The 21989-nt window shown below is 35.9% G+C and overlaps 1 protein-coding gene across 5 annotated transcripts in view; it reads left to right on the forward strand.

The window, feature by feature from the left end:
• Positions 1–21989, forward strand: part of LOC115411281 (disco-interacting protein 2 homolog C-like) — an 84142-nt gene that overhangs the window by 37328 nt on the left and 24825 nt on the right. For all 5 annotated transcript variants that reach the window (XM_030123351.1, XM_030123354.1, XM_030123353.1 and 2 more), the window contains 9 exons: positions 2355–2465; positions 5795–5918; positions 8125–8234; positions 9526–9628; positions 9716–9780; positions 12616–12709; positions 12809–12928; positions 16271–16385; positions 18487–18626. In XM_030123351.1, coding sequence (XP_029979211.1) covers positions 2355–2465; positions 5795–5918; positions 8125–8234; positions 9526–9628; positions 9716–9780; positions 12616–12709; positions 12809–12928; positions 16271–16385; positions 18487–18626 — 982 coding nt within the window. The remainder of the gene's footprint in view (positions 1–2354; positions 2466–5794; positions 5919–8124; positions 8235–9525; positions 9629–9715; positions 9781–12615; positions 12710–12808; positions 12929–16270; positions 16386–18486; positions 18627–21989) is intronic.

The raw sequence follows: 21989 nt of genomic DNA on the forward strand, positions 1-21989 counted from the left end.
AATGTTTGTTCAGAGGTGAGATAATTGAGTATAGCTTGCTTATAATGCCCTTGTTATTCCCTGATTTATAAGCATTAGTAAAGACTCTAGTGAGTGCTGATGGTTCAGTTGAGCTTGGTCCTTTTATCTCTTTCCAGAAGTAACTGCAGAGCTGGAGGTAGCAGTAGAAATCTGTTCTGTCTAAGTTATACGTCTGGCATAGGTTTAGAAAACTGTTCATCTCCCAACCAGACACAATTTTACACATTGCTATAATGCCAAGCTGAGGCTATCACTTTTGGTCCCGTTTGAACATAAAATGTGTTTTAAAACATGCAATATCACACACTATTATTACAATATATTGATTTATATTAGGGCAGAGCGATCTGGCCAAAAGGTCATATGTTGATCTTTTGAAGAAGGGTATTGACCCATGATCGGAATCACAATTTGCCCTCCTATTCTAAAATGTAGGTGCCTTACTAACCAAAGTACACCTTTTTCTGTAGTTTCTTGAGGCTTAGACAGTGTAATGTTGTATTTGAGTAAAAACTGTACTTGTTCCAGCATTTGGGATTATTATATTGACAATATCTATATGATGTAAACAAACTCCCCACATTTTTGTGTACATACAACTGCATTTACCTAAATTGTGGCCTAATTTGTCCAGCAGGATGTTTATATTAATTTTTAAAAAATGTTTTCACCCTAACTTTACTCTAAAGCGTCTGTTTAAATCAGAAGCAGAACTCGTAGCTCACAGACTAAAATTTTATTATTTACCATATTATATATTAGTGTTTCTTATGCAGTGGCAAAACAACATATTACACAAACTATAGATGAATCTGGACTGAAACCGATAGCTATAAACAGACAGAAATGAACTCACTAATGATTTTTTTTCCAGCACTCTCTGGAAATACCATAATAACACTGATAAATTGGCCAGTGAAAATGAATGGTAGCTGAGAAGGAATGTTATATTTTTTTAATGACATAATTTGTACAATCCCTCTGAAAAGTAGATCATATGGCAAAGTGAGATCGATCATGTAACCCAGCCCTAACTCACAGGGTAATGTACTCCAGTGTCATTAAGTACCAAGTCAACCACTGCAGTTAAACCACTATTAAAATCAAGGATCCAGGTCAAGTCTCCAAGTACAATGGTTACAATATAGGGTGGCAGCTACACAGGGTATACACAGGACTTTAAATATTACTTTTTGATTGTTTTATGATTCTAGTCATGAGTCATGTCCTAACAGGGTGTTTTTTCATAGTTCACGATCTAAAACCTAAATCTGAAAAAGGCAAATTTTCTAGTTTTTGTTTTCTAGGTACCCTGTGCTTTTTTGGATTGTGTAAGTTTTCCTGTCACAAAGCAGGTAACAACTGTTATGATCACTGTGGTGAAGTTTATAGTGTTTACAGAGTTTACATGTACTTTAAGGTTTTGTAGTTTTAAATATATACTTATATTCAGCAGCCATCGCAAGGTTCAACAAATCATGATTTTACATGTATGCAGGTATTTGTTAGCAGACATGCATCAGTACATGCTTCTGCATGTGTCAAGAATAACATATGTCTGGAGGGTTTGGAGCAGAAACACACTGGTGTAAACAAATAGGGAGTGTCATTCTGTTTGTGTGAGTTGGGCCTATAAAAGCAGACCATGAAATATTCATTTGTTGACAACTATAACATGCTTCTTCTTATGGAAAACTGTGAACTAGCCATTGGCCGCCGGCTGACGTTTTGACAGTGTGGAACATGCAGAGGCATTTACAGTGGTAGAAACATGTTTTTGGACACCCCATACGTTTGTGATATATTTGCATTCAGAATCACCCTTAAGTCATTGAACTCTGCCAAGCATTGTGCCATTCTCCAAACCCGTATGCTCCCTTCTGCACATGCTCTGTACCATTGAGGTCATAACTGGATGTTTCAGTAAGACAATGAAACACATCCAGGACATGACATGTTGAACCTATCAATTTAGTTTTGTTATTTTTTCTTGTTAACAATAAACAAAAACACATTTGCCTCTGATGCAGCCACACCTTTTGAAACACAAAAATGACTTTTCCACAAATATTTTCCAATAATATTTAAGATGCAAAATTTTAAGGATGTCCAAAAACTTTTTTCCCAACTGTATGAATTGACTATTCCCAAAACCCCAGTACCAAAGATATTGTAACAGTTATACAATTCTGACATTTTTTTGCCTTTCTTGTATTGTTAAGTGTATTTGAACAGGGCTAAGTGAAGATTCAGCAGTTTTAGTTCATGTTTATTTCATCCAAAATTGTTTGTACAAGGTGTATGTCTAATAAACATTTTCTGACCTCCCTCAGGTGGCGCTGGTGTTTCCCAACAACGACCCTGTGGCGTTCATGGTGGCCTTCTACGGCTGTCTGCTTGCCGAGGTGGTCCCCGTTCCCATAGAGGTCCCCCTTAGCCGGAAGGTACAGTACCCTCCCTCACTGCTGTTTTTCTTTAGCCATCGTTTCCTCTCTCCTATCTGTCCCATCCCTCACCTCACTTCATACAGGATTAGCTTCTCTCTGGGAGGTCAGGTAATTTAATTTTTTACAGTGTTGCAGTGTGATGTTAATCCCATCTGGTTCGAACTCGTCGTACCCAGGCGCACATTTCAGCTCCAAACACCTGCTGTGTTTTTATTTCGCTTGTGTTTGTGTGGACATCTGAGTGACACTGCCTACTGCCGAAACATTGTTTTTACACCTTCAGGCAGACGCTAATGCTGCTGAAAACAGAAACACAACAACCAAGGATACCTCTTCTTTTCATGTAACAACAAATATAGCAAAGCCCAAAATGATTCATACCAGGGTAAATTTAGATTCATAGTGATTTTTTTTTGTGACTGATAGAAATGGAAACAACATAAACAAGATGACAATACAGAGATAGTAATGATACATTTGAAATGTTTTGGTTTTTTTTTTTTTTTTTCTTTTTTTTTTCATGTATTTTGGGTTGGAAAATACCACAGATGTTTCAGAAAACCAAACTTCGTAACCTTTTCCTATTTCTAATTTAATTCAATTACCAGTTGTGCTCTGAATATGAAAAAGATCCTCAGAGAAATAAAACAGAAAATTGTACAAAGAGCTCCCTAACCTGATACTTTAGGAAAAATAGTAGTGTTTGCATTGGATATTGACATCAAAGCAGTTACATTAATGTCCTGCTTTGTCAGGAACAGTTTCATTAAAAGCAAATTATTTCATCTGCATGCTCCATGGGAGTACTCAGTCCTTCCATGTGCAAATACTGAAAGCCTCAGCAAGAAGTACAAACCAAGAGTCCAACAAGACCCTCCTATAGGGAACAGAAGAGTGCAGCTGGAGCTGAGGTAGCAATGATAGCTAAGGAGCTTAAATATGGCACCCTGATTAAAATTAACCTGTAGGATAGTTAGTTTAGGTTCAATTTGTTTTCTTTTTGATACTATTTAACTGTTCCTTTTCTCAGACAAAGCATGAAGTATTGAGGTATATGCTTTGTCTGTAAAAAGGAGCAGTTAAATAGTAGCTAATAGGATGCACAGAAGAGAATCAGCTGATGTGGGCTGGCATGAGATCAACTGTTGTCAATCATGTGCTGATATGTGGCTGATATTGACTTCATGACCTGCTTGAACTAACGCTACATTCAATTTTTTATTTAACGTGACCAACAAGTAAGTGCTTTCATTAGTGCTGAAGTAACTAATGATATTAAACCTCAAGCTTTACTCATCCATATTAAAAAAATGATCTCCATTTTTTTCATTGACATCAAATCATTTCAGCGAAGACCAATTTGTAAAAACATATGTTCTTTAAACCCAGCCCTCCTATTTACCGCAGTGATTGATATTTTAAAATAACATGTAGAATACAGTTACCATTCAGATCTCCTCACTTCATTTATGCTCTGCCAGTGCTGGACACAGGTCTGGCCCTGTTTATTACTATGGTAATGGATATATTGACAGTCCTTTCACAGGACAGTGTTTGGTGGAACATTTTCACATGTGAATGAACACCAGGGTATACTAACAGACCGCTAAAGGCGATGCTACATTAAAGTCCCTATGTGAGTGTCAAAAGACAAACTTTTACAGCACAGAGTGTGGGATACTTCTAAAGTTACCCCTTGGATGACAGATTTTATTCGTTCTTTCCAGTTAATGTTCTATTTTAGTGTCTAATGGACAACTTTACCCTAATATCTGCCGATGATTTGGTTTCCATTAATGCACAATGCTTCTGCCTCCGTATGAATGTGGACTATTCTTATGAAAACTTTGGCAGACATGTTTCTCATAAACACCTGTAGATACACACATATCCCATGTATCATCTCAGTTATGGAGTCTTAAGCTTTATTGTGGTCAGTTTTCTTGTTTTGAAGCCTCTGAGTGATAACTGCTGCAGCAGAAAATGCCTTTTGCTCCACATTGGCAGTCTCCCTTGAACCCTTTCCCCCTGTTCTGCATTTATGCTGCAGGATTTAACATAAAGACTCTGAAACTATGCTTCTTACACCAGTACTGTATGTGTGGGTAAATAAAGTCCAGACAGTTAACATCTTCTATTCATCAACACATTCCCTTTAAAATAATACAACTTTAAAGCCTAAATGTGAGCAGATTTACATGAAACTCAAAGGGTTAGACACATAAAGTCAAACAGAATCACCAGCAGATGCTTTGTATCTCAACTGTTTTACTCTCATGGTTTCAGCTTTATTTTCATGCTTTCTCCAACACTGCGGTATAAACTGTTCAGCTGAGTCAGTGCCACAATAAAATCCACTTATACCAACTGGAATTTTTAAAATATTGTTTACTCCAGCAGCTTGAGGTTTTTATTGACTCTTTTAGATTATATATTTAATACCTCTGTTTTTGTAAACTTGATATTCTTTTACTAGAACCTCTTAACTACAGATATCAACTTTACGTTCCTTTATTTTTTTCAGAAGTGGATAAACCACAACAGGAAAGCGTACATATAACAATAACAAATTTTCTGGTCTTCGTTAGTGCTGTAAAAGATTGGCCAAAAATGTTTTATTATTCGTTCTATAAAAAATAAACAGACGACAGTCATAAATACTAATAAAGTTATGATGTAGACTTACACCTGAGCTGTGATTATCCTTCATTTCTTATATCCTTAGTTGTATAAGTCAGTGTGTTACCTATTAGATTGCTGTCCGCACCAGCACATGTTTAAGGAAAATCTACATATAAAGCAGAGGTGCCCACACCTTTTCAGCTTATGACCTACTTTAAAAATGACCAAGTCAAAATGACCTACCTCTATTTAAAAATTGCTATATATTTATTTATATACTGAGTAGCCTTCATATATACAATATAATAGACTTACCGTGAATAACTGCAAGATGACATAGTGAAAAAAAGGTCTTCCTCCCATTCCGCATAGAAATGGTAAGTTTTTAGTTTCTTACTTGGTCCAGGTCCTTCACTATTCCTTAGTAGAAGTAAATTGGAAGGATTAGTTCATTAGTTATTTCACTTAGCTAGCTGGAGCTTTGCAGTTGATCCCTGTGTTATAAGTGAAAAGATTTCAGACTGGACACCCTGTAAATCAATCAAGTGGCAAACGGCGTAGGTAGCTTAACATTCTACTGCATATTTCTATTGATTCAAGTTAACTTTGCAGAACACTTCATATAATATTCTGCCCACATAAATAAATTCTACCATTATGTTTTTAATAAACCATCCTTGTCCCTCTCTTGTCTTGTCCAATAGGATGCCGGCAGCCAACAGATTGGCTTCCTGTTGGGCAGCTGTGGCGTTACCGTGGCACTGACCAGCGATGCCTGTCATAAAGGTCTGCCCAAGAGCGCAACAGGAGAGATCCCACAGTTCAAAGGTGAGGACGAATATCATTAATCATGTGGATTGTGAAGAACTGTGGGGGAGGGGTGGCTTGGTGGGTTAACAGAGCGGGTCGGGATCATCCACAGCTCAGAGGAAACGATCAATAACACAGATAAAAACAGGTTAAGACGCCTATTGCTCTTTGTTAATAGAGCAGGATTATGAATGGTTGTGATTTATTGATCATCTGACCTTAGATGGAGGCAACATTTTGTCATTTAGACTTGAAATAATTTGATTACACAAAGAATGAGAACTGAAACAACTGGAAAAGTATAAAGTTGCTAAAAGAAGGACTTTTATTTCCTGCATTTTAAAGCTGTAATGGTTCTGGAGGCAGTCTCCAGTCCATGTTCTTTTGTGAATATTAGACATTATTAGGTTTGCACATAATGTATTTTATCAATTCCTGTTCTTATCAGAATATTTTAAGAAAAACTGGTCCAATATTTAGTTGATAACAAAAATACCTCTTTTCCTTTAAGGTATGCCAATATATTGAATTAATTCGATTTATTGAGGTTTTATTTTGTGAAAACCATGAAAAATATTTAAATTGCAAAATCAAGATTATTAGAATTCAGTGTCTTTTCTTCTTGTAATATATTAATTATGAATGTGTTTCTTCAGCTGTAAATGACATATAATTTAAGTACCGAAAGAGTACTTTTGAACCAGAAAACAACTGAAAAATTGTAAATTGTCCATTACTTAGAAAAAAATAAAGATTTATTTTTTCCCTATCACCTACTCTATTTATGGATAATTACTAAATGCATACTTAATCATATGTATTATCTTAATCATACCCTATCCAGACTTAAATAGTAGGTAAATAACAGATTAGTTTTAAATTTTTAGCTGCTGAAGCTCTTTATTCCTAACACAGGCTTTACTTATTACTGTCTATTAAAAGGTGCCAGAGTATATTTAGTGATTCATTAATCTTCATTATTCAGTTTTTTTTTTTTCTTTCTGCTAGAACGATGCTACCCATGATCGATTTCATTCCCCTCATTCTACTTTTCCAACAGCTCACACTGTCTGCACCATCAGCAAATACACATTTGTCCAAAAGAAAGTGAACTTGTCAACACCACATTATGACTTAAAACATAATTAGCTTCCCACTGGCAGCGTGTTTAATCTAGTAGTTTTCTACAGTGAAACCTCTCTTTTGTCTGTTTATTGTGGTCCATTTTTCATATTGTTGTGATGGTATTCTGGTATACACTGACAAATCATAGCAGTTAACAGTGATGTATGAGTTGAGGATGTTATCTGTCTGTCTATCTATCTGTCTGTCTGATAGCCCATCTTTTTTGAGGGGTGTAGATGCTGTAATTGCCTTTTTTCTGTTATTTGACTATAATCTGTATATTTTTTTAAAAGAAATACATATTTTTATAATATTTTTTATCCACTGAGAACTTTTTTTATTAACATGTTTTAAAACTTGTCGATCAGAAGGCAAACAGCCTTCATATCTATATTTTAATCTTTAGTTTCTAAAATTCTACATGACACTGCTCCTTCTCTCACTATCATCATCCAGAAGAAGAAGAAAAAAAAACTGCTTTTTGATATCAGCAATCCAGAACATGGAATTTATTACCAGTCAACATTAGAGAAATCAACACTTACCATACTTGAATTTCCCCCCTTGTTTTATTATAAATTCATATACTGGTGATTTTTTCTTTCTGTGTTTTTTTCTTGCCTTTCATCATCAGTCCAGGGACAGTAGATGAAAATTAGCCCTGTCTGTGAACTCTGGCTCATTTAAAGCTTTTTATGTTTCACCTGATTAATGAGCGCTGTCCCTGTCAAATAAAGCAACAAATGAAAAGAAACATGCATTTTCAATTTCACACATAATAGACAACCCCTCATTTTAAAAAGCTTATTACCAGATTCTGTTCATTGTATGTTTTTTCAATGGTAGAAGAGTTTTTCTTGTTCATTTTTTCAGCTTTGGTGCTGCTCTTAAGTCTGTGCCTGAGTTAATTCTTCATCTTATATAAAACCATGTTATTTTTCCAGATTTGAGTTGATTTATTGAAACCTCATCCCAGTTCATGGAGGTGAACTGAACATTAGTGATTCGTGCCGAGCGATAAGGAGATAATTATAGTGTTCACTATTTTACTGAAATATCCTCTCATCTTTCTTCTTGTCCGGTCTCTCTCTTTCTTCAGGTTGGCCCAAGTTGTTGTGGTTTGTAACAGAGTCGAAGCACCTTTCCAAACCTCCCCGAGACTGGTTTCCCCACATTAAAGATGCAAACAACGACACTGCGTACATAGAGGTCAGTTAAGACACAAACACACAAACCTAATCATCTGGTCAACTTACTTGGTAACACGTAATGCTTGAATGCTTGAATTATTTCCTGCTATAAGATGGGACAAATTAAACGTCTGCCTGTATATTTTCCTAAGTTATATTCTGTTTTCCCCTTCTGTCTGTCCTACTATTTATGCTACTCCCGTTTAATCATAAAACTTAAAAAGAAAAAAAATTCTATTAATTATATTGATATTAATCATATAAACATCTGGGATTGAAAGGCTACAAAGCCGAATTTGTCTCAAAACAAACCAATATAACTGAATTTTTGGTCAGAATTTGATTTGCAGATTTGAGTAACATAAATATATTTGCAATATCCAGTGGAAATAAATAAATACAAATGTTTAGTAAAATGTGGATTCAAAGGGTTTTACATTCCAAATTCTACTATTGTGGTGTTTACTTCCAAAGGGAGTTGCTGTTTTTCTGTTGCTTACTTGGTACAGAATATAATGTAATTATTTAACCCTGAAAGACCTAAAACTATTTTTGTGGCAACCTCCAAATTAATTTTTCTCTAAATGTAACTTTTCCTAAGGGATTTATCACCATTTATTCTTATGTTATGGTTTGCATTTTGAATATCAGGTATTTTCCTGTATTGAATTTCTTGATCGTGTAGTTGTTCATAAAAGCTCAGAGGAAATTCAAAGGTTATTATAATAAAACATAAAATTGAGGGAAAAGTGACTTTTCAGCAAAATATATCATTAACTGAACTTAAAAACAAGCATCCACTGTCATTTGTTGAAATGCATGGGTTTTATTGGTCAATCAATGTTGCAGAAGATGACAGTGTTTTCACGTTCACTATAGAGCCTCTGAACGTCCAAATGAGTCATATCTGAATCACCTGAAAAGCTGAGACGTTGCATTTTACCTGAATTATTTCAATGTATTGATAGGATTAGTGATCCTAAGTTATTAACCGTTTTAGGTCAGTAGATGCGTTTGGTCACCATCGGCTGTTTAGGTCTTTGAGGGTTAAATATTTCCTTCTGTCTTTTTCTGCTACTACAAAATGCTACTGAAATTCTTCTAGTTTTAATATAATTTGTCAAGTTTGGTGGTAGATTTACTTGATGTCCCATTAAAAATGTGTTAAAAAGTCTTAGCTTGGTTGAATACACTTAACATTAATTATTCTGAAAATCTGTGTCAACATGTTGGCGACATGTTCACTCTTCTTGTATTTATTTTATTGATGAAAACATTGAGTCCTGCTAACATCTGCTTCTGTGCGGCAGTATAAAACCTGTAAGGACGGCAGTGTGTTGGGAGTCACGGTGACAAGGATCGCGCTGCTCACACACTGCCAGGCCCTCACACAGTCCTGCAGCTACACTGAGGGTACGCACAATCACACACAAATACACACAGATAAACACACACATGTACAAGAATAATAGAGTTTATGATTTCTGTTTCTTTCCTTAGCTGAGACCATTGTGAACGTCTTAGACTTTAAGAAGGACGTTGGCCTGTGGCACGGCATCCTGACGGTAAGACCCGCCCTGCAGAGGTCAGAGGTCATGACCCCTACTTCCTGTCGGTTTCTCACCCTTTTCCTCTCAGAGCTGGGTTATAATGACCAGTGTGTTTTCAGTTGATAAATAAATAAATCAGATTCAGACTATAATAATCTCACCAAGGGGGCATTTGTTTTAACAGCTCTCAGACATTTACAACACACACACGGTAAAATGTTGTCCTGCTTTAACTTAGGGTCAAACTTAGGCTTTCAAAATAGCCTGTTGAGCCGTTGTTACTGGGTCACCAACTAGTAAAGGAAAGTACACAATATATGTACACATATATACATTGTTCTGACAATTCATTGTCCTAATTAAGATCAAAGAAGAGTGTTTTCAGGAAGAGTCTCTAAAAATTTACCTCAATAAAGAAAGTAGAAAAGAGGCCTCAGTTGGAAAGACACAACACAGAAGATGACAATGGTGAAAAGTGTCATGACGTGACATGACATGGCATTCTCAAGTACCTATTTTGGTCACAGCCCAAAGATATTGAGTTTACTGTCACAGAATAGGAAAGAAACCAGAAAATATTTTCACTTAAGAACTTGAAATCTGGGAACTTCTCTTCCTTCTTTTCTCAAAAATGACTCAAACTAATCACAGTGGTTTACAACCAAAATGTTTTCAAAATAAAAGTATTGAAACTTTACCAAATTTGGATGGTAATGAAGACATATTAAGTCACAAGTACTATTTGCTATTAGTTTTCATGGAACAGTAAAGGGTCACAATGTGAAGTTCTATTGATTAAGGAGATAATGGATTTTATGCTTGTTTCTGAGCTTCAAAATACTGTCTGCATATTAGAATACATTCATTTTTCACATTTCTTCTGTGTAAACATAGACCATGTACTTCAAATTTCTGCAGCAACAATTTTTCAGTTTAATGCTTATTCAGATTAATGTTTTATCTATAAAATGTAACTCTGTTTATTCCATCAGAAATCCAAAACCCAAATATATTCAGTTTTCTTTAGAGCAGCATCACTTAGCCTGTTGAAAAAAAAAATTACTGATTAGTTTTAATGCATTTTTAATCACAAACCAAAAATTGTGATGTTTGCAGCTTTCAGATGTGAATATTTGATGCTTTTCTTTATCAAATATTCACAAACTGAATGTTTTTGATATAAAGAAATTGCTATTTAAATCACTGTCCCTTGTTCTATTGATGAAAGTATGTGAGTGGACGTAAAAGAGAAAGAACAGATAATCAGACACTGTTAGTTGCAGCCCTGCATTATCAAATAAAAGGAAGATGACAAAATGAAGCATCAGTATTAACTTCTGTTGTAAAAATAACCAAACCCATTGCCAGTTGTTTTTTTTTGTTTTTTTTCTTCAGATAAGCTAATTGTTTGTTGTTCTATTTCAGTCATTTTGTCAGACACAGAAAAGCTCATTAACACTGATATTGCAATAAACATAATACAATAAAGTTAATCTGTATCTCTATCTGTATCTGTATTACAGTTGGATTAACTCAATAGACACTCTCTTTATGTGGTTGAAAATGACAAAACCAGGGCTTAATAGGTTCTGTTGATGAACACTTTTGATTATAGAAACATGTTATCATGTTATCTGATTTCATTATTTTCAGGTCATCTGACTGAATGAACATTATAAACAGAAAATGTGAAATGAGCTCATAGGCTTCACACACACAGTAGTTTTCGCTGATTGTTTACATTTTTTAATGACATTCAAATGAGGGAAGCATCCATTACTAGAGGAACCCAGAATGGAGCCCAAAAAAGACAACCAAGTTACAGTTCTTTGTCCAAAGCAACCCTAACATGTGTCTGTAAAGTAGGTTATATGGTATTTTTCTTTCAAGTGTAACTTTTCTGAGTTCTGAACTCCACCCACTGCATGATTCTGGAATTGGCTGCAAAGTCTGGAACACGAGATGATGGTGATCAGTGTCTGAACGTCCAGGTGTGGATGTGAGACAGGAGTAGTTCAGCAGAACCATATGAGGCTCTAAAAGGGTTAGTTTGAGGGTTGTATTTTTTAGTTTTTTCAAAATCAACATCTGTTTAAGTGTGCAAAAATATTTGGATAATTTTCCTCTCTTTTTCTTGCCATCATACAGTTTTTCCGACAAAGATCTAAAGCCGTGAAGCCACTTAAGCCTACCAGGCTTCCCAACAAAAAGAACAGTTCTGCAGCCTCTGTTGTGTCACTGTGATGTCCTAATGCGTTAGTTTGCAATGAAACTTAGAAACAAATTAAGTGATCGATCACAAAGCAAGATAACTGCATTTGTATGGCTCTAGTGTTTCAGAATAGAGGGATAAAACAGCTTCAGAGGTTTTTTAAGAATTCGGACGAAGGACAGGTGGACTTGAATTAACAGAATTTTTTAAGCCAAATGTCATAATTTAGTAAAATAATATGTACAGTGTATTTTAGTGTTTAGTAATACTTTGATATTAACCTTTTTTCCAATAGTTAGAGGAAGTTGGGGGCTAAAATGAGGGAGGGTTTGAACTCTTATATGTGTCAATCAGCCCCGTAACCAAATGAACTGTGATTCTGTGGATGTTACTGATTATTCTGTAACATACTGATGTGGCATTTAAAAAAAAGAAAGAAAGAAAGAAAGAGTTACAAAGAAGGGGTTAAGGTATATATATATATATATCATATATATATCAGAATAAAGAGATTTTGAGTGTGCGGCAAGGTTTTCCTGTGCTCTCATCACAGTCATGTTATTTAGTTTACAGCTCAAAAAATGTTAAAGTGTGCAGTACCTTTTTAAATCTGGTCTCATTTTGTCGTGTTTGTGCAGAGTGTGATGAACATGATGCATGTGATCAGCGTGCCGTACTCGCTCATGAAGGTCAACCCTCTGTCGTGGATCCAGAAAGTCTGCCAGTACAAAGGTCAGAACCTCACATCTCCTATCTCTCAGCTCATTGCCTTCGCTCCACTCACCTGTCTGTCACAGAGATTAAATGCAGATTTTCTGTCTGTTTCTGCAGCTAAAGTGGCCTGTGTGAAGTCCAGAGACATGCACTGGGCACTGGTGGCCCACAAAGACCAGAAGGATATCAACCTGAGCTCACTGCGCATGCTGCTGGTGGCCGACGGATCAAACCCCTGTAAGGTCACGCTGCACCTCCACTGCCGAGCTCTTTCACTAACAGACGAGTTTAGTGAGGTGTATTCGAGATAGAGGATGTCAGAGAATAGAAAAACTCTCCAGGGAAGACAGGAAACTGGGTCACTCTACAGGAATAGAGCAGAATGTGTCCGACAACGCACATTTGGCACAATAAATGGTTTTCAGCCTGACTGGAGACTAAAATAAAATAATTTTAAAAAACAGCAGGTGATAAAAGTTTCTGGTCCAAACTGATGGATTTTAGACCAACAAGAAGAAACTGTATATTGTTTACATCACTGTTGGCTCAAGACAGGTTTTTATTTTAGTATCACTCTGCAGACATTTGTTTAATATTTCCCATAAAAATATGATCCAGTACATGTAGAAACTTGCAGCAAGTCCAATGCTGAGCCGAGTATAGCCTTCTCCGCTGCTGGCTTTTAACAATTGTCTTAGGCAATCGGATCATAAGTTGCACATATGTGAATGTGTACATGTCCTGGCTAATATTTAAGGTCTGCTTACTCATCTGACATCCTCTGCATAAGGGAGGTGCATGTTAATTCATATGGCTACTATGTAGTGCAGCTGATATGTTTTTTAAGTCATCAGTATCTGGAGAAGTTTGTTGTGAAAATGGCCGATAGCAAATATTAAGAAATACTAACTTTGGGGAAAATATTAGCTTAAAAGAAAAACTTGCTCCCATTTAGATTTTTTTGGGTTGTTAAAAGTTTCCCCCTCTAATAAAGTGAAAGACAGACACAGACATAAACACTATTTCACACACATGTAATAATATACACACTCATTTACATGCACCGGCTCCACTGGGTTTACATTAATTGAATTTATCTGTGTCACCAACAATGTCCTTGCTATATTTGGCAACTTTTACACTTTGATAAAATGTAGCTAACTTTGGTCATGGCTAAAACATGATGGTCCTATGTTGAGGAAGGTTCAAGCAGCTATTGACTTGGTCTTGTGGGTAAAGACAGTCTAGGCAGAAGTCTGGCAGTGTCAGAAATTTAGGATTATCTTACTATCAGAGAAGCTGCTGCAACCTATGTCTACTTAAAATTGAACAGGAAGTCAACATGAAATGACACATTGATCAACATAACATACAAGTTTATGTGGCTAAATTTAGGCAAAACTCAACAGACCATTCCTGCTCAGTCTTCTCTCTCACATTGGCTTTGGAGGTTTTTCTTTCACTTTAGCAATCGCGCAATCATTAGTTTAACTTCACTGTATAAAACTATAGCGGCACAATCTCAGTTGGTTCTGATAGTAGCTGACAGCTAATATCAGGCTTCTCAAATGGAAATAATGACTTTGATGCAAAATAATATCTTAAGAGATAAAACTCCCTTCCCCTGAGATTTATTATAGGGGATTTACAGCTACCCAGTTTCTAATAAAGAGAAAGACAATTTCTGACAGACATAATACATCTTCTGGTTGAAATTTGCATTTGAAAAACCTTTCATCACTGAAGAATTTACCATGCAAGGCAGCCAATAAAAACAAATTTTAGGGCCAAAATTATCCTTTAAAGTTTACTGACTGATTCACATATCCTCATATTCTGAAAAACAGAAATAGATCCAATAATAGTATCTAGTAAAGATAATCATGCAATAAAATAATGTTTTGTTCATCATTCACGCTTCTGAATGTTACAAGAAATGCTACTAAAGTCCTATTTGTATAGACTGATATGTGTACTTGAACCATTAAAAGAGTTAAGTTTGCTATTTCAGTGAACATCCTTGTTATATCATGACATTAGCCTCCTGGATTTCCACCTAAAACACTTTTAAAACATTCATTTATGATTATCAGAGCAACCTTCATAGTCCTCAGCCTAGAATTAGGCTGAATAAATGCTGGTTTGCACAATTTGCATGGGTTAATATTATCACAGAACCTCTGTTTGTTGAAACAGGGTGAGTAATTTGTTATGGAATTTTTACTTTACAAATTACAGAAATTGCAGATTCACACAGGATTAAGATCACAGACAATCTCCACAATTATTACACATTACCAGAGGTTCCCAGGTAATACTGTCCCTGTGCAAATAAGATTTGATAAGCATGTAGTACCTCCAAAATGCAGGAAATGAGAGTGTGGTTCAGTAGAGCTGAGATCTGATCATGAGTGTTCACTTTAGATGTGAAGACAGACTCTAATGCCTGAGCTGTCCTCTGGGGATCAGATCACCAAAAATTCATTTGTTATCAATGCTTGAGGTAAACCCTCTCTGGCTTCACAAATCGATTTGTTGAAAGCCCAGTTCAGATAAAGGTGGAGCTGTTTTAGAATGTTGCAGGTAAAGGTTGCATTTGTGTGAACTGGGCTCAAAGCCGCTGATGGCATGACTCATTTTGTCACATCACCAGAGACAGGTTTCACAATGTTGCACCATTAAATGTGTTTTTGTCAGTATTTATGGGCTTTAGCTCACCTTTTAACGGCAAAGTGCAGTGTTAGCATCAGCTGTTCCCCGGTAAATCCTGTCTCAATGGTCCATGTTTCTTCTCCTTAGTAGAAGTGAACCCTGCAGATCAGAGCATTGACAGCTGTTGTAGGTTGCACTTGTTTTGTGAATTTTTGGTCTTATCTGGGCTTAGGATTCTCAGTGCATTTCAATGTATAGGCAAGTTTCTATAATACTGTCCATGTCTATACACTCCCACAGTCTATAATATAAATAGATGAATTTTTTCTGTTCCATTATGTGCATGATCCATCTCAGTATGTAAATGCTATAAGTAGGGGTGTGAATATTCACTGGTTTCATGCTTTAGTTATGGGATCTCGATGCATCTTTGAATGGAGAAATTTCCTCACCTTTTTTTAATGCGAAGGCCTGAGTCAACATCCTCTATATTTGTAAATTAATTATCTCTAAGAGCTGTGTTTGAGTGCTGTGCTTGAGTATGCTGTGTATTTTTTATTGTAATTACCTGAATCTTCTCCATTTGTTGTTAAAGTCATTGATACACTCTCTTCTCAAGTGTTTACATGGGCTCTGTTTTCCACAACTCAGTACCAAAAGGAAAAAAACAAGAGAATCTGCATGAATATGTGTTGAACATTTAAATGTTTTATTTTGCTTACCATTAAAACACAGTCTGTAGATTCAGTTTTTACTTCTCATTGAGTAATTATAAATGTGGTTTTTAGGTACTTGAGGTTGTCAGTGTTTGTTGGAGCACATATGAAAGTGTTTCCTCCACCTGTAGACTGTACATCACATCACACAATGCTGCAGCAGGTGTAATCCAAGCAGGGCTCTCACTCTGTTCCTGTCTCTGTTTGTCAGGGTCTATCTCGTCCTGCGATGCCTTCCTCAATGTATTTCAGACTAAAGGTCTGAGAGGTGAGGTCATCTGTCCCTGCGCCAGCTCCCCTGAGGCCCTGACAGTCGCCATCAGGCGGTAAATTCACAAACATACACACTCTGGAGGTTGCTTTACACACACAGAGGATGCAAACCTGTGCAGAGGGGAGTCAAAAGGAAGCCAACTCTGAAGAAGAGGTTGAACTGATAACTATTTCATGTGATCATCTCACATTTATACACACACACATACACAATAATGATACACACAATCATTTACACACACTGGCTCCACTGGTTTTTACATTAGCTGAATTTATCTGTGTCACCAATGGTTTTTCGCTATATTTAGCAACTTTTACACAATGACAAATTGAATGACTTCTAGGGAACATCTCAACTCCCATCCCTTGAGGCAGGCATACACTGTGTAATAAGATGATAAAACATGGCAATATCATTGGTTTTGGCTGAAGAACGGTGGTTCATTGGGGAGGAAGGATCACAGATGGCCATTGACCTGGTCTGTTATCAATCACAGCCTGGGACACAATTCTGACAGTATCAGAAATTTAGGCTGCTATGACCTACATTTGTTTAACTACCAGTTAGAAGACAGCATGAAATAACACATTAATCAACGCAAGACAACTTTATGTAACTAAACATAGGCTACTAAGCTCAACAGTCTGAAAAATCTTAAGTTAGAAGTTTTACTCTACATTTAAATACTTTTATAACAGCACAGTCTTTAGCTTAACGTAATTTACAAATCAATGGCACAGGTAGACAAAGTGTGTTAATGACATTTTGCTACTTTGTCTGTGTAGATTTCACACCAACAGGTGTTTCTCTGTGTATTATGTTTATGTTTATGTTTACGCATTTGGCAGACGCTTTTTTCCAAAGCGACTTACAGGGGAAAACCAATTAAATCACTCAATCAATCAAAATTTTATTTATATAGCGCCAGATCACAAAAAAAAGTTATCTCTTGACATTTTATATATAGAGTTGGTCAAAACCAGACTAAGTCAATTTACAGAAACCCAACAGAATCCACAGAAATTATTAGACCATAACTCATCTAGATGACCAATCAGCTACCAGATAGTGAGTGAATGACAAATTTTGGTGACAGTTGTCATTAACACAATTACTATTGGTAATTCTATTGTTTTTTTCTGTTTTATATCACTTGTATAATATAGGCTACCGTTGGTCTACTGCTTTAATGATACATATACACATTATAAAGAATGGCGCTGCAACCAAATTCATCATGTTTATATCAATATATGCCCACTGAAATGTAGTCAGGCCTTCATGGTACTAAAGCTAATTCTCAACTCAGATGTCAATAAACCATAGAACAACAAAGTGACACCATTAAAAAATTCAAAGCAACATGGAAATAATGATCAAATATGACATTTCTCTCCAGTTCTGTTATGCAAATAATTAGATTGTAGACATTAAAGATCAATCTCTGATTCTCTTTTTTGTGTCTGAATCCTTTTTGTTCATCATTTTCTGCTGTAAAAGATTTAGACATTAATGGTAGATTTAGATAATAGCCATAGCAAAACTAAATTAAACCTTATGGTATGATAAATCTAGTTATTTATGGTTAGTTTGACTTGAACATCTTCTAAATTTATGTAAATAGTTACCCATGAACATGCAAATTAAGTCTAATGGAATCCGGAGACAGATAGTTGGCAGCACTTTTCATTAGATGCTCCTGCGAGGAACTATTTCATTCTGCCATGTCTGTGGAATCATGTGGATGTGGGTGGAATGACCTTTAATTTACTCATAATTGGTTTCTAATGAGCTTCATGCGTATGTGGAAAGCAAGTGGAGTGAGTGGTTGATAAAAAGGATAATCTATGTAAAATGATGAATTAGTAAAGCCTGTAGTACTCCAGAAAGTTAGTTTCGTACATTTTATGATACTTAGACAATTTCGTGATGTAGAAACAGCAGGTGTTTAGTCTTGCCCTCAAAAATGAAAAAAGGCCTTCCCTGCTGTTCAAACACTTAATGTATGTATGAAGATGATCAATAGCAGGAGACAAATCACATTTCTTATGCACTACATGTACACTCAGCATTCTCACAGTGCACAAGATGTTAAGTCTCCAGTTTGTCCATGTGTTTGGTTTGTGTAATTATGTTGTTGTTTGTGTGTCCAGGCCAGTCGAGGACAGCAGCCAGCCTCCGGGCCGAGGCGTCCTGTCCATGCAGGGTCTGACCTATGGGGTCGTGCGGGTTGACACAGAAGAACGTCTGTCTGTGCTCACTGTGCAGGACGTGGGCACCGTCACACCAGGAGGTATGCCCTGTCTGGGTCACCTTTATGAACTTTAAGGGTCTAATGTTAAAGAAGTAACATCAGACAGTTTAGCAACACAAAGTTTAGTCAAGTCTTACAATATAACAAATGATTAGGGTTATTTTATGGATTTTATGTATGTGATGATCACATTTTTGGTCAGCTAATCATGATTTATTTTCTAAATTGTTGGGACAGGTGCAATAATCTAGTGCAATATGTTGCATTTGCACTCATACTGTGGCTCACCATCTGTTTTTATGCATGTGTGTAATTGTTTTGTTTGTGCATATTTTTCTGCAGTTGTTTAACACTTTGCCTAAGACAAATTTCCTCTTGGGGACAGTAAAGTAGGTTCAATTGATTTTTGATTGATTATCTCGCAGCTTCCACATTGAGTTAAAGGATGTCCATGGATCCTTAAAAAGTCTTAAATTTGATCGTCCTAAATTAGGGCTGTAGCTAACCTTAAAACTGATAATTAATCCTTAAATCTGACCCTCAAAGGTCTTAAAACTTCCACGGACACAATAAATGATATTGGTATATTTGCTATGGAAATCATTGTAATGAATTTGTCAAATTTGTAGTTGATGATCATTTTATCATAACAGAGATGAGAATTAGTGGAGCCTCCAACAATCATTCATAGGTGGAGGGGTCCAGGTGTGAGCTTTAGCAGCTTGAACGTCAGTGTCAGAAACATTAATGATGGATAAATGGAAATGTAACATTACCTGGATTGAAATATGGTTAAGACTGGTTCAAGACTGTTTCAAGACAATAAAGGTGAGGTCTGTTGTACTGTTATTAATATAAATGTAAGGTCTTAAATTTGATCAAAATCACCTCGAACAATGTCTTAAAAAGTCATGAATTTGGCTTCTTCAAACCCTGCATTAAACTAAGAGCTTCTTTCTTAGAATTCAACACAAGTGATCCACCTATATTTGACACCCCAATTTGATAACAAACAGCTGATACAGTAGAATACAATGAAACGTAATTTATCTCATCCCTTTGTACACAGTAGCTTGCCACACAATTTAATGGATGTCAATAAAAATATTCACCCGTTGGATGTTACAAATGGAATCATGGTCAATATAATTTAGCTTTTTGACATGAATTAACAAAATAAATCTGTAATGTCAAATTTCTACAAAGAAATATAGTGATTTCATAAATATTTAGCCCCTTGAATATTAATACCTCAATATTCATTCATCTGTGCAATACAATCACTCTGGGAATAATAATCATATGTAATACTTATTCATCTGTGAGTATTAATCACCCTGTGCATTATAATTATTCTATAAATATTCAACCATTCTGTGCAATAGTTTTTTGCATTTTTTAAATTCTCAATTTTTATCCTTTTTTATCTTCATATTTGTATATAGAGGTAACTGGTCTGTCATGTAGGACTTTATCTTATATATTATATATTTTGCACCTTATATTTTATCTATAATTACCTGTTTGCACTGAAAAAGGGGAAGCTCTCCAATCTCATTGTACATTTAGTATAATGACAATGAGGGGAATTTTATTCTATTCTATTGAAAGTAACTGATATAATTCAACAGAGATCCAGCCGATTGGTGCTAGAAGATTCACAACTAGTTAGATGGAGATCACCTGATCACCTGTTCCTGGGTACAATCACACTAAGAAGACAAAAGAACCCATCCAGTAGCTCTGAGAAAAGGTTATTGAAAAGTGCATGTTGGGGGATGGATACAAAAAACTGTCCAAGTAACTGGAAAAACGCCGAATTATATAGACTGACTCTATTTATAAAAGCAATAAAAAGGGATTCAAGATGTAATACTTTTTATAGGCATTGTACACATATACAGAACTTGACATCAATCTGAAGGATGTCCTATCTAAAATGTAAAGTCTGTGTAAAAGAAACTGAGAGATTTGTTTCTTAACACATTATGCATGTTAGAAAATACCTGCTAAGACTGTGAGCTGTCACACTAATCTGTGGTGTTAAACTTGCTTATTTGTGTGTTTTGAGTTTTTTTGAGCAGGTTAGAAATAGTGACACCTTCATGCACTAGAGACGTAATTAGCCTTAATCCATAAGACTGTAATATTTAAATGTGAGCAAATTAGCAGTAGTGCTCGTGCTTGATCACAGCTGGGCTTTGCTAATCAGTAATAAAGTTTTCTAACTTATACAACTGAGAAAACAAAACCCATTCAGTAGCAGACTCAGAGAAATGGGGTTGATTCTCATTGGGTCGCTGTCCTTTCACTCTGAACTGGATTTTGACTTTGGTTGTGCAGCCATGTGTGAATGTAGAGATCCAGTAAAGCTGCTGGATCTAACCTCACCTTGCCTCTTCACGCTCCGTTGTGCTTAAGGCCACAACACTCTTCCATCAACTAGGTCTGTCTTTAGTACAAACACTAGCATCCTCCCAGCGTGCTTCATCATTTCCTTTTCTGCACCAAACTTTTTTAGGCCAATCTCGTTTTTGATTTTCTTGTGGTCTCCATGTAAGTTCTGTGAGACAGTGGTTCTGTTTCTCTGTTCTCAGCCTCAGCTCCTGCCCATCTCCACCATTGAGATAATGCAGAAATTACCCATGATCCACTTGAACCAAAACAAATTTGACCTCTCATTGTTGATCATGTTTATGTTCCATATCTCAGAGTGTCAGCCACAGTTAATCTTCAGTACTTTCTTCTGAGACTTTATTAGTCTTCTTCTAAATCTATCCTGTTGTTGAAATGAGAGCGAGCATCCATTTGACCATTTGTAGTCGTGTTGGACATTTGCAAAATGTAGTTAGACATGATTTCAGAGCATTGAATACTGCTTATTTTTTCATTTAGTTTGAAACCTAATTTGGGTTTTTTTTTTTTTTATCAATAAATTTTGGCTGGGTGGTTAATAACATATTTTCTATGGAACGAGAAACTCAGAATGCTTGTATAATTACTATTTTACATGGTGTTCCTTTGAATTAAGTAACGTTTTAAGGTGGACAGCAGACAGATACAACAAATGCCACCAATCGACTAGTCAGACCATGCTCACTCATAATGAGTCTTATGAAAGTCAAAAATAATTGAACTTTTTCTGTAACAACAGTCCTTTCAGTCTAAAATCATCTGGGTAGGTGACAGAATAACAACCTGATGCATCTGATGTGTAATGTTAATTAATGTTTTCAGATTGTTATTTTCATATTCTCTGTTCTCTTGTTAAATAAAAATCAAACTCATCCCCATGAATTTAACATTATACTTTTTCTTTTTCATTTCATTAAAAAAAAAAAAAACTCCGCAAAGAATGCTGTGATCTGCGGAGGAGAACATATAAACTGTGCTGATTAAACA

The sequence above is a fragment of the Sphaeramia orbicularis genome, chromosome 20 (assembly GCF_902148855.1).
Source record: "Sphaeramia orbicularis chromosome 20, fSphaOr1.1, whole genome shotgun sequence".
In the NCBI taxonomy this organism is placed as follows: Eukaryota; Metazoa; Chordata; class Actinopteri; order Kurtiformes; family Apogonidae; genus Sphaeramia; species Sphaeramia orbicularis.